The 13,673-nt window shown below is 42.6% G+C and overlaps 1 protein-coding gene across 8 annotated transcripts in view; it reads right to left on the bottom strand.

Annotated features, from left to right (window-relative positions):
- The window catches only part of fcho2 (FCH and mu domain containing endocytic adaptor 2), a 102,129-nt gene that overhangs the window by 41,896 nt on the left and 46,560 nt on the right, over positions 1-13,673 (bottom strand). For all 8 annotated transcript variants that reach the window (XM_014128062.3, XM_082958081.1, XM_082958080.1 and 5 more), the window contains exons 9-14: positions 3,447-3,491; positions 3,037-3,109; positions 2,412-2,436; positions 2,093-2,149; positions 1,944-2,004; positions 1,540-1,715 (exon numbers count right to left, since the gene is read on the bottom strand). In XM_014128062.3, coding sequence (XP_013983537.3) covers positions 1,540-1,715; positions 1,944-2,004; positions 2,093-2,149; positions 2,412-2,436; positions 3,037-3,109; positions 3,447-3,491 — 437 coding nt within the window. The remainder of the gene's footprint in view (positions 1-1,539; positions 1,716-1,943; positions 2,005-2,092; positions 2,150-2,411; positions 2,437-3,036; positions 3,110-3,446; positions 3,492-13,673) is intronic.

The following is a 13,673-nucleotide window of genomic DNA, read 5'->3' as shown; positions in this document are numbered from 1 at the left end:
GCACAGAGGGGTGTAGCGTGTAGCCCAAACTGTTCGGACGCTACAGAAAGAAGTTGACAGATGGGCAGGACTGACTTCAGACAAGTCCCAAGACGCTTGTGGGGTGGGGTCATAAATGACAGAGAACACCACCTCTAGCTCTGTATCTTTTACCGCAGATGCAGAAGTGACGTCGGCAGATGGGGTGAAAAAAAAACAGATCGCTCTAGATTAAACTGACAGATTTATGAGGTATTTTTTAAATTATGTTAATTCGATTTCCGTGGGGGTGCGGACATTGACTCTAGGGGGTTAAATAGGAGTGTTGGAGAGACAAGAGACATTGCCATTCCACCTGTGCCATTAAACAGATGTACATGTGTTCAAGTCAAGTAAGAGAAAACAAGCGTCCAAAAGTGGAGACTATTTGTGACACTTTTTTCCATACTACCGGTCTTGTAAATAACAAACACAGGCAAATGAAAAATAAGGATGTTTGAATTCTAACTCCAGATGATCGAATTTCAATCTTTCAAGAAAAACTGAACATTCTGAATGAGCTCACTCACACTGTCCACAGTGACTCATCTTAGAGAACAGAGACAATGGTCCAAACAGGAAGAACAGAATACCTCAGGAAAGACTTTCAAATATGAATGATACAGTGACTGTCTCATTTTTTTCAGAAGGAGTACCCAGTTTCCCAGAACTTACAGGAGAAATACAATGTACTGTTGCCCCCTAGTGTTAGAGAGGAGATGGGACAGACTGACAGACAGACAGACAGACAGACGGGGGAAACTGTACTGCTCCTCAGACAGGCAAATTGAGAGGGTAGACGTACTAAGGTTAGTGAATGGGTCCGGATGAAGTGTACAGAGGAAACATCTTATGGAGTTAGATAGTATATAGATCAGAATCAATTTGTTCTGTATGTACATGACTAGAGTGATAATGGTAGTACTGTATATCACTTTCTTGGTCTTAACATTGTAGGATATCGGATCTCCTTTATCCCAAATCGCTTTCTTGGTCTTTTCAAAGTATTGAAGTATGGAGGACTCCTTCATTTTTGACTGATATATAATCAAATGGCCACCCGGACTATTTACATTGACGTCCCCCCCTCCTGTTTGTACACTGCTGCTACTCACTGTTTATTATCTATGCATAGTCACTTTACCCCTACCTACATGTACAAATTACCTCGACTAACCTGTACCCCAGCACATTGACTCTGTACCTCCTGTATACAGCCTCGTTATTGTTCTTTTATTGTGTTACTTTTTATTTAATTTTAACTTTACTTTATTTAGTAAATATTTTCTTAGCTCTATTTCTTGAACTGGATTGTTGGTTAAGGGGTTGTAAGTAAGCATTTCACGGTAAGGTGAACCCACTATTCTCTGACATTACAAGCACCATGCTGCTCTACCAACTGAGCTCCAGAAGACCAAAACGTTTGTGACTGTCTACAATATGTGTGTGGAATCTCTGACAGAACTGTGGAGCAACAGGTTTCTATCAAATGAAGTTGTAAAGACTACAGAATTGACGTACCATGGTTGGAGGCGACAGGCTGATGTTTCCGATGGAGGCCTTGAGTTCGTCGATGGTGGCTCGGCTCTGGTGCGTCCCGTTGTTGGGCGCCACCGGCTTGATCTCCACGCGGAACTTCCTGGGTTCATCCTCGTCCTCCGAGTCACTCGATGAATAGAACGAGTTATCTTTGGCATGTGGAACACACGGTTAAGGAGCAGAACAGATCATAACACACAGCCAGAGAGATTAGTGGCTCTATGGCAATATAGTGGCTTCATGGAGATATGGTAACATGAAACCAACGGTTACATCTTACTGAATGCATATTAGAATGGGATCCGTGCCAAAAGGAACGATAAAATGTGTTTGAATACAAAATAGTTTTTGAACAGTGTAAAGCATTGAGGAGTGTTGGAGGATATCATTTTCGTTGCGGTCTTCTGGTCTGATACAGAAGCCATCTTCATCAACCGTGGGGACATTCTAGAAGAGAGAGACGACAAAAATATTGGGTCATTAATGCACATAACTTGCTGTGGTATTTTGCTGTTAGTGTGTGTGTGACACTCACAGCGTTCTGGAAGTCTATGGTGCCGTAGTACCCAGGAGGAGCTCCGTTGGCATTATTCTACAGCCCAGAGAAGAAGAGAGAGAGACAGGCAGAGAGTGAGAGAGGCAGAGAGCGAGAGCGAGAGAGGATTACTATCATTTCAACAAATGTAATTACGTCGACAATTTCTACAATAAATGACAAATATTTGCAATACTATTGCATGATGACTACACTACAAAATAATTCACTAGTATAATAATACAGTATCGTACATACTATTGAATTAATGTCATTCAAATAAATGCCATTTTAAAGTATGTAACTGAAGGGTACTCACAGCAGCTTCAACTTCTGTCGACTCCCTGAGAACATGCCAAAAGAAACAACCAAGAGTAGTTTCATACTCATAAAAAAGCCATGGTCATAAAAGTGAAACATTTTATCATTGAGTCCAACGAAGCTAAAGGAGTATCACCTATCAGGACACCAAACCTGGGTTACATGAGTATTTGATTATTTGTTATTTAAATTGTTGTTTTCTGTGTATTTTCAAATAACTACTTCTATTGGAAGTATTTGAAAGTATTTTCTAATAATGTCCTATAAATAGCCTACTATTTCAAAGAGTTTTCAAATACTTATTTCAAATACTATTTTCAAATACATGGGAATGTATTTGAGTCCGCGCATGAGTATTTTCAAATACTATCCGAATATGTATTTCGAAATGTATGTGAAACTATTTGAGATATTTTAAATAGTATTTGAACCTGGGTCTGCAGGACACCCCTATTAAAAAGCAAGATGATTTGAAACAGAATCAGTCGTTTAAAAAGACTCTCCACAAAGCCATCCCATCCTATTCCCAGACAGTGGAAAGTACACAATTAACAGTATAAAAACGACTTACAAATCCTTGATAAATACTTTTCAAAGTGTAAAAGTAGAAGCTGTATACTCACGTGGAGTCTGTGTCCTTGTTGTCTTTCCGGCGGCCAGGGAATGCATACGTTTTTCTCTTTCTGGGTTTGGCTCCTAGAAACAAACCAAAGGAGTGCGTGTCAGACTGAACAAATGGATTTGGTTTTGACAAATATGAGTGACAAACTCCAAACCGAAACAAAAAGTGATAAATCGGTAACTTTTAGAAACACTCATAATTCTTCAGATTTATCACAATTGAGCTGGGAAGAGGTCAGACAACTTAAAACATCTAGACTTTAAGTGTTACCACCATTTATTAGCAAAATATAAAGTCTGACTTTTCACATTTATTTCAGATTTTCACCCAGTTCTCGGTTGGTTTGTTTGTTTCATTGAGGTGGGAATAGACTATAGAAAAGCAGGGTGTGTGTGTGTGTGTGAGACTTACCTTCAGTGGCGATGGCAGTGTTGCACTCCTCAAACTCAATAGGACCTGATAAGACAGAAACAATCATTTAGAGGGGCTGCAGTGGCTTGCAGGTCTGTGTACCCACATCCTTACCCACACATGCAGTCAGAGCCAGCCCTAGCCTTTTGGGGGAACTAAGTGAAATACGTTTAAGAGTTCATTTCCAGCAATTTTATGCATTTTGCCATGGGGCGTAGAGAAAACATGGTACTTTTAAAGAAAGTTTGCTGCAATTGTACATATTTTGTCATGGGGCGTAGAGAAAACATGGTACTTTTAAAGAAAGTTTGCTGCAATTGTACATATTTTGTCATGGGGCGGAGAGAATATTTTGCAATTTTATTACTGATTTCATGCAATTTTACTCATTTATGCAATGGGTTGGAGAGAAATGTTTGCAGTTTTGAATAATGTGGCCACCCATCCCTTCTCTAGAGTCTCCTGATAAGACAGAAACAATAAGTTAGGTTAATTTGCCATTTAAGAGGTGAATGGAGGGCTGTGACGGTCATGGAATTCATCGGAATAACCGCTCAAACAGCAAAACATATATTTTTTAAACACACATTTTCTCCTCTCCGGACTACATGTGCTGACAAAGAAATAGAATGAATAGAATGGACATCCAAATTCAAGTCAATGATGGCAAAATGGGTAGACTAGCGGCCATTGCGAGTGTACCCATAGGAAGTAAAAGCAGGAAGTGTACCCATCAATGCGACGTGATTTGTGGATTAAACTCAACTGACATAAAAAATATGAATGAACCACACCAGTTAACATCATTTGAATGAACATTCTACATTACCATGGAAATTATTGCATCACAACACCGGGCAGCCATTGCAAGTGTACACGAGTTTACCAGTCAAATTGCCAGGTTTAGAACATCCATGCCCTGCTGCTACATTGTGGGGGGTGTTGCCTAGGCAACCGACTCGTTTGCTACAACAACTTGCTTGTTTTCGCAAGTAGCAACAACGTTTCAATACATTGTTAAGAGTCCATGTTACCGCAGAAACGGACTCAACCGAATGAATGCCCGGCCGTCCGGTCTTCAGTCAGCAGTTTGTTCCACAAAAACAACAATTTAAACGGTTAAATCGTTCATTTTACTTTCATGACAGTCTTCATCCATAACCGTCGGTCACATGGTTATACGGTAGTTGTGCGAGCCCGAGGTGAATGACCCTCTGCTGGCAGTGTTGTGAATGTCGCGCACGCACGGACGGCTTGGCAGGAACAGACAGCATCCAGTCACACACACACACACACACACACACACACACACACACACACACACACACACACACACACACACACACACACACACACACACACACACACACACACACACACACACACACACACACACACACACACACACACACACACACACACACACACACACACACACACACACACACACGCTTGGTAAATTGTCCATGCTGATCATAGAGGGCAGAAAGGGTCAATAGCACATTCAACACAGTGTCTGGTGGCCATCAGCGAGATGTGTGACGCTCTATCCTGAAACAGGGGAAAACACTACAGCACGCAAAGGTACAGTGCAGTACAGCACACATTCATTGCACTCATGAACACATACAGACACACACAAGCACTGCAGCACGCAACACAAACAACAGCACACTTCACACACATGCATGTATAGCCACACTAACAAGCAATCAGTATTCCTCAGTCTCTCTCTCACAAACACACACCCTCAACACTTTTAGCCACACACTCTCATGGACATACACACACTTAAGACAATTATTCTGTACATACTGTAAACCGGAGAAAGAGACCAAACAACCAATCAAATGAAATAACACCTGCCATTCAAACTAAGCAGACTAGCAGAGTTGGAGGGATTTAACAGGTTTGAGCCACTGAACCACTTAAAGTGTCCCGGAGTGAGGTGTTTAAAACCCATGGACAGACACACCCCACTAACCTGATCTGCCCTTCTCGTAAGCGAGAACGCACGCACACACTAAACACACAGAGCTTGTGAGTTGGCTCCATCTCAGTCTTGACAAACCAATGATAATGCATATAGTGATAATTCAATAAGTAGACATGTTAAAAAAAAAAAAAGGTCAAGTCTGCTCGGAGGAATGACCTTGATGTAATTTTGAGCCGAACTTGATTTTCACAACAACAAAAAATGAATACATAAATGAATAAGAAAACCCCCTACGAAAAACAACAAAGATCTTGCTTAATTTAATGTTCATCAATTATGCATATTTACCTCGGAGCACTTAGAATGCCACGAGTCTTGAGGAAAATGCCTCTAGCATCTCAGTGCTAGAGGCGTCACTACAGACCCTGGTTTGATTCCAGGCTGTATCACAACCGGCCGTGATTGGGAGTCACGTAGGGCGGCGCACAATTGGACCAGCATCATCTGGGTTTGGCTGGGGTAGGCCGTCATTGTAAATAAGAATTTGTTCTTAACTGACTTGACTAGTTAAATAAAAGGTTGAATAAAAAAAATACAAAATAAAAAGCTGTGGGAAAAACCAACACTCACGATGAATGTGCGTGTCAATAGTACAAGGCCCCATATGATGTTAGCACAATGACAAGTCAGCCAGTCAAAAGCTATCATCTTACGGTTTACCATGAGCAGAAAGACGATGAGTGTGAAATGGTGACTTTTACCTTGTTTTATGTGAATTTTCTCAGAGGAATAATCTATGAACAATAAATGAATTCCTATTAACATAAGATTAAAGTGGTATAGTCTATAGTAGATGGAATAACTAGGATTTTATCAATTTTGTTATCTATTTTGTCCGTTGATAAAGCAATCTTGGGATTCCGTGACTACACAGCCTACTCATCAGAACACAGATCCGTTCCAAGTGCCTTTTTGGGCATTTTCCTTTGTATTTATCTTCTTAAAAGCTCATGCACGACACACAGTCTGCGTTTACTAGCCTATACCAGACCATGGAAAGAGAAAGAAGAGAGGGGAGGAGGCCAGCCTTGGGCAAGATTTTATTTCCATGGCACCAAAATGCCTTGACCTGAAAAAACAAAGCTAATGATATTTTAGTCAAACATATACGGCAACAGCGGTTCAATGCAGCCTTCCCCAGAGAACGTCAGTCGCGGGCAGAATTGACGCATTGTTCAGGGCGCGCAGAGCTTGGAGAAGCGCATGGAAGCGGCGAGTCACGAGAGGCACGCATCACGCCAAGTGAAGTGGATAGAGTCCACCAATGACCGATCTACTCTACAATATCAGAGCGTCTATCGTTAGCTCTTCACCGCCGGCTAACACACACTGACGTGACTGCTGTTTGTGTGTGCGCTACGCTCATCCGAGAACTAGTTCACGAGAGAGAGGAGAGGAGAGGAGGAGGAGAGGAGAGGAGAGGAGGGATCCTTGCTCAATGCCTAATCCACACAGTGCTGACATGAAGCAGGTAGATTTACTTAGCCAAGAGGGAACACTTACATTTACCATAATCTCCAAAAGTATTAAACAGTTGCTGCCATTGCCAAACACCCCATAGTAACCAATTCTAAGAGAATAATAAACATATTTGAAAGAACATTTCTAAAGCCTATACTTAGGCTACTCCACATTGCATGACTGACCAAAACGGCTATTGCCTGAAATAAAGCAAGAACAGTGCAGGAACCTTTCGCTGACAGCATCCTAAAATTGCATCTGACAATATTTACGCATACATGGACTACAGCAAAAAAAAACTACAAACTAGACACGCTAATCTTACCTAAATCTGCACAGGCGGCATTGGGAACCGTTTAAACATTTCATAAACAGACAAGACGACTTTGTTTATATAGAGGAAGAGATTTCTTTTCTATTTCTCTCTTTGAGAGAAGCATGCAGTCGAGTCACACATGAGCGGAGAATGGTTTTTTAAATTGTATATGCTTCATATGGTGCTCGGAGCGGAGCGGAGAGAGAGGGAGAAGGGGCGGAGGGGTTGCGTGTCTGGCTAGCCGCCAGTTGACAGCTCAGCTGGATATCGGTGAACACTGCGAACCCCCCCCCCCCCCCCCACCCACCCTCGCAGCGTGTCACTTTAGGATTGTTTCCGCAGTAGAAAGTTTATTCAAGCTCCCTCTCTCTGAAGGCACTGGACCAGCCATCCGTTCAGCTATTTCATCAAGGGACAGGCAGGTTATTTTTCTGACACGGCCGAGGCCACGGTGCGATCTCTAATGAACAGCTTGATAAGGGGAGGAATTTTACAACTGTTTTCAGCCCTCAATTAATTCTGCTGTCAAAACAAAATGAAGGCCGCTGCTGTCTGGACGCCACGTCTGGACACAGAGGTCAAGGGTCACCATTTGTATACACACAAACACACCCCAAGTCGGGCCCTTTGTGTTGGCTACCTGATAAGATACAGCGCAAGCCCCTGGGAAAGCCACAATGCATAACACAACATAGGCTGTAACCATAGATTACCATGTACCTTCCCCAGGAGTCAAAAGGATGGCATAAGCTATTCATGAATATGGAGATGAGAGAAGGATGTGTAAGGTAAAGATGTGAATTACTCCCCATTATCCCTGCCATACTTACAGTGCCTTGGGGGAAGTATTCAGACCTCTTGACTTTTTCAAAATGTTGTTAGGTTACAGCCTTATTCTAAAATGGATTAATTAGTCCCCCCCCCCCCCCCCCCATATCAATATACACATACAATACCCCATAATGACAGAGCAAAAACTGATTGAGAAATGTTTGCTAATTTATTCAAAATAAAAACTGAAATATCACATTTAAATAAGTATTCAGACCCTTTTACTCAGTACTTTGCTGAAGCACCTTTGGCAGCGATTACAGGCTTGAGTCTTCTTGGGTATGACGCTACAAGCTTGGCACACCTGTATTTGGGGAGTTTCTCCCATTCTTCTCTGCAGATCCTCTCAAACTCTGTCAGGTTGGATGGTGAGCGTTGCTGCACAGCTATTTTAAGGTCTATCCAGAGATGTTCTATCTGGGTAGTTCCAAACTTCTTCCATTTAATAATGATAGAGGCCACTTGGTTATTGGGGACCTTCAATGCTGCAGAAATGTTTTGGTACCCTTCCCCATATCTGTGCCCCGACACAATCCTGTCTCGGAGCTCCACGGTCAATTCCTTCGACCTCATGGCTTGGTTTTTGCTCTGACCTTATATAGACAGGTGTGTGCCTTTCCAAATGTCCAATCAATTGAATTTACCACAGGTGGACTCCAATCAAGTTGTAGAAACATCTCAATGATGATCAATGGAAACAGGATGCACCTGAGGTCAATTTGAAGTCTCATAGCAAAGGGTCTGAATACTTATGTAAATACAGTATTTTTGCCTCATTTTGCCAAAGAGGCAAAAATGTCTAAAATCCTGTTTTCGCTTTGTCATTATGGGGTATTGTGTGTAGATTGCTAAGGAATTTTATCTATTTAATCCATTTTAGAATAAGGCTGTAATGTAACAAAATGTGGAAAAAGGTCATACTTCCCGAAGGCACTGTATGTGATAGTCAACCCATTTTCTTTAGGCCTACCATGATTGGCTTTGAGATTAGGATCTAATAAACTCCTGACACGCAAGGTTTTACACAGACGAGTGTGCGAGAGAGTGCAAGACCAACCAAGCAAGAGAGAGGGAGAAGGAGTGACACCATTTGGAGAGATTTCCCTTGATTGCTGTAGCATGTCGTAGTTTACACAAGAACCAATGTTGAGCTCCTGACCTCCAGAAGAGCTTGGTTCTGGTTGCTTAGTTCGGTCTGCAGCCTGCAGCCTCAACACAGCAATGTGTGTGTGTGTGTGTGTATATATATGTGTATATATATGTGTGTATATATATATATATATATATATATATATATATATATATGTGTATATATATATAATATATATATTATATATTATATATGTGTATATATATATATGTGTATATATATATATGTGTATATATATATATATATATGTATATATATATATATATATATGTATATATATATATATATATATATATATATATGTGTATATATGTATATATATGTATATATATATATATATATATATATATATATGTGTATATATATTATGTGTATATATATATATATATATATATTTATATATATATATATATATATATATATATATATATATATATATATATCTACACACATACACACACACACACTACTCAAAAAAATAAAGGGAACACTAAAATAACACATCCTAGATCTGAATGAATGAAATAATCTTATTAAATACTTTTTTCTTTACATAGTTGAATGTGCTGACAACAAAATCACACAAAAATAATCAATGGAAATCCAATTTATCAACCCATGGAGGTCTGGATTTGGAGTCACACTCAAAATTAAAGTGGAAAACCACACTACAGGCTGATCCAACTTTGATGTAATGTCCTTAAAACAAGTCAAAATGAGGCTCAGTAGTGTGTGTGGCCTCCACGTGCCTGTATGACCTCCCTACAACGCCTGGGAATGCTCCTGATGAGGTGGCGGATGGTCTCCTGAGGGATCTCCTCCCAGACCTAGACTAAAGCATCCGCCAACTCCTGGACAGTCTGTGGTGCAACGTGGCATTGGTGGATGGAGCGAGACATGATGTCCCAGATGTGCTCAATTGGATTCAGGTCTGGGGAACGGGCGGGCCAGTCCATAGCATCAATTCCTTCCTCTTGCAGGAACTGCTGACACACTCCAGCCACATGAGGTCTAGCATTGTCTTGCATTAGGAGGAACCCAGGGCCAACCGCACCAGCATATGGTCTCACAAGGGGTCTGAGGATCTCATCTCGGTACCTAATGGCAGTCAGGCTACCTCTGGCGAGCACATGGAGGGCTGTGCGGCCCCCCAAAGAAATGCCACCCCACACCATGACTGACCCACCGCCAAACCGGTCATGCTGGAGGATGTTGCAGGTAGCAGAACGTTCTCCACGGCGTCTCCAGACTCTGTCACGTCTGTCACATGTGCTCAGTGTGAACCTGCTTTCATCTGTGAAGAGCACAGGGCGCCAGTGGCGAATTTGCCAATCTTGGTGTTCTCTGGCAAATGCCAAACGTCCTGCACGGTGTTGGGCTGTAAGCACAACCCCCACCTGTGGACGTCGGGCCCTCATACCACCCTCCTGGAGTCTGTTTCTGACCGTTTGAGCAGACACATGCACATTTGTGGCCTGCTGGAGGTCATTTTGCAGGGCTCTGGCAGTGCTTCTCCTGCTCCTCCTTGCACAAAGGCGGAGGTAGCGGTCCTGCTGCTGGGTTGTTGCCCTCCTACGGCCTCCTCCACGTCTCCTGATGTACTGGCCTGTCTCCTGGTAGCGCCTCCATGCTCTGGACACTACGCTGACAGACACAGCAAACCTTCTTGCCACAGCTCACATTGATGTGCCATCCTGGATGAGCTGCACTACCTGAGCCACTTGTGTGGGTTGTAGACTCCGTCTCATGCTACCACTAGAGTGAAAGCACCGCCAGCATTCAAAAGTGACCAAAACATCAGCCAGGAAGCATAGGAACTGAGAAGTGGTCTGTAGTCACCACCTGCAGAACCACTCCTTTATAGGGGGTGTCTTGCTAATTGCCTATAATTTCCACCTGTTGTCTATTCCATTTGCACAACAGCATGTGAAATTTGTTGTCAATCAGTGTTGCTTCCTAAGTGGACAGTTTGATTTCACAGAAGTGTGATTGACTTGGAGTTACATTGTGTTGTTTAAGTGTTCCCTTTATTTTTTTGAGCAGTGTATATATCTCCGCCATTATTTCCTATGACCGAAAACAGCTTCTGAACCACAGAACAGCGATCACTAACCTTGATTTTGATTACAATTTCTACTTCAATGAGTCAGCAGCTCTGGATGTTCTGCTTTCTCCGGACCAGGCACTAATCTCCGGCACTCGAAAGAGGAAGCAACGGCGCCAGAGGCAAACGAGCCGGCATCCTGACAAGACTATGTTGGCTAACAAATAAACCGCCTCCACCCTTCACTCTATTGGCAATTTTACAATCACTAAAGAACAAACTGGAAGAGCTCCGCTCGAGACTATCCTACCAACGGGACCTGAAGTACTGTAATATTCTATGTTTCTCGGAAGAAGGACATGGATAATATACATCTCACTGTTTTTTTCCATAAATAATCTAGACCGGACGGCTGCCTCAGGTAAAAAGAAAGGGGGGAGGGGTGTGTGCTCTTAACAACAGCTGGTGTGCAATCTCTAATATTAAGGAAGTATAGAGTTTGATCGCACGGGTTAGAATACTTCATGATAAGATGCAGACCATACTATTTACTTTTCGTAACGGTCTATTTACCACCACTAAGACTGAGACTATTTACCACCACTAAGACTGCACTCAACAAGCTTTATAGGGCCATAAGCAAACAAGAAAATGCAACATCCAGAGGCTTCGCTTCATGTGGCCAGTGATTTTAATGCAGGGAAACATATCAGTTCATTTTTACTAGCATGTCACCTGTGCAACAAAACTCTTGATCACCTTTACTCCACACACAGAAACGCATAAAGCTCACCCTCGCCCTCCCTTTCGCAAATCTTATTATAACTCATCCTTCGGATTCTTCTTTACAAGCAAAACAGAAAAGTACCAGTGATGCGCTCAATACGGAAGTGGTCTGATGAAGTGGATGCTAAGTTACTGGACTGCTTTGCTAGCACAGACTGGAATATGTTCCGGGATGCATCCGATAACATTGATGAGTTTTACCACATCAGTCACCGGAATCATTAATAAGTGCATCGACGATGTCCCCATAGTGACCGTACGGACATATCCCAACCAGAAGCCATGAATTACAGGCAACATCGACACTGAGCTAAAGGCTAGAGCTGCCGCTTTCAAGGAGTGGGACACTAATCCGGACGCTTATAAGAAATCCCGCTACGACCTCAGACGAGCCAAACAGGCAAAGCGTTAATACAGGACTAAGATCGAATCCTACTACGCTGGCTCTGATGCTTGTCAAATGTGGCAGGGCTTGCAGACTATCATGGATTACAAAGGGAAACGCAGCCGCAAGCTGCCCAGTGACACAAGCCTACCAGATGAGCTAAATGCCTTCCATGCTTGCTTCGAGGCAAGCAACACTGAACCATGCATGAGAGCACCAGCTGTTCCAGACTACTGTGTTCTTGCTCTCCGCAGCCGATGTGAGTAAACAGGTTAACATTCACAAGGCCACAGAGCCAGATGGATTACCAGGATGTGCATTCAGAGCATGCACTGACCAGCTGGCAAGTGTCTTCACTGACATTTTTTACCTCTCCCTGACCACCATAGTAACACCTACATGTTTCAAGCAGACCACCATAGTCCTTGTGCTCAAGAACGTCAAGGTAACCTGCCTAAATGACTATCACTCTGTAGCACTCACATCTGTAGCCATGAAATGCTTTGAAAGCCTGTCATGTCTCACATCAACACAATCATCCCAGATACCCTAGACCCACTCCAATTTGCATACCACCCCAACAGATCAACAAATGACGCAATCTCTATTGCACTCCACACTGCCCTCTCCCACCTGGACAAGAGGAACACCTATATGAGAATGCTGTTCATTGACTACAGCTCAGCATTCAACACCATAGTGCCCTCCAAGCTCATCACAAAGCTCAGGACCCTAGGACTGAACACCTCCCTTTGCAACTGGATTCTGGACTTCCTGATGGGCCACCCCCAAGCGGTGAGGGTAGCCCACGTCAGACTCCAACACTGTTACAGGCTTTGGTTTTTTCATTTATGTTTTGAAGTTGGACTTTAGTACATATAGTTTGTTAGCACATAGGGTGCATCTATTGGTGTCACCTCGTTAGTCAGTATACTGTATGTTACACCTGTGCTGTTTGCCATCTCATTTGTGGGAAGGTGTTTCACCTGTGCGAGCCCAGGTGCTATTTAAGAGTGGCTGGCCCAGAACTCCAATTGTCTTGAGAGATGCGGCGGGTTAACACCTTTAGTTGGCTCTCCCTATTTTTATTTCTAGACAACCCTTTTTTCTTATTTTGTTTTTTTTGGTTTGCTTCCTGTCTTTAAGTTTGGTGTTGGTTTGCCTTTTGGTTTGCCTTTACTAAATTTAGTGGGTGCTCATGGTGGGTGTTTTAAGGTCCCAGTTGTTGCTATGCAACTTTCAGTGGACACCCCCAAGA

The sequence above is a fragment of the Salmo salar genome, chromosome 11 (assembly GCF_965601325.2).
Source record: "Salmo salar chromosome 11, fSalSal1, whole genome shotgun sequence".
Taxonomy (NCBI): Eukaryota; Metazoa; Chordata; class Actinopteri; order Salmoniformes; family Salmonidae; genus Salmo; species Salmo salar.
The sequence above is the reverse complement of the archived record's forward strand: the minus strand, read 5'-3'. Positions and strand labels throughout refer to the sequence as shown.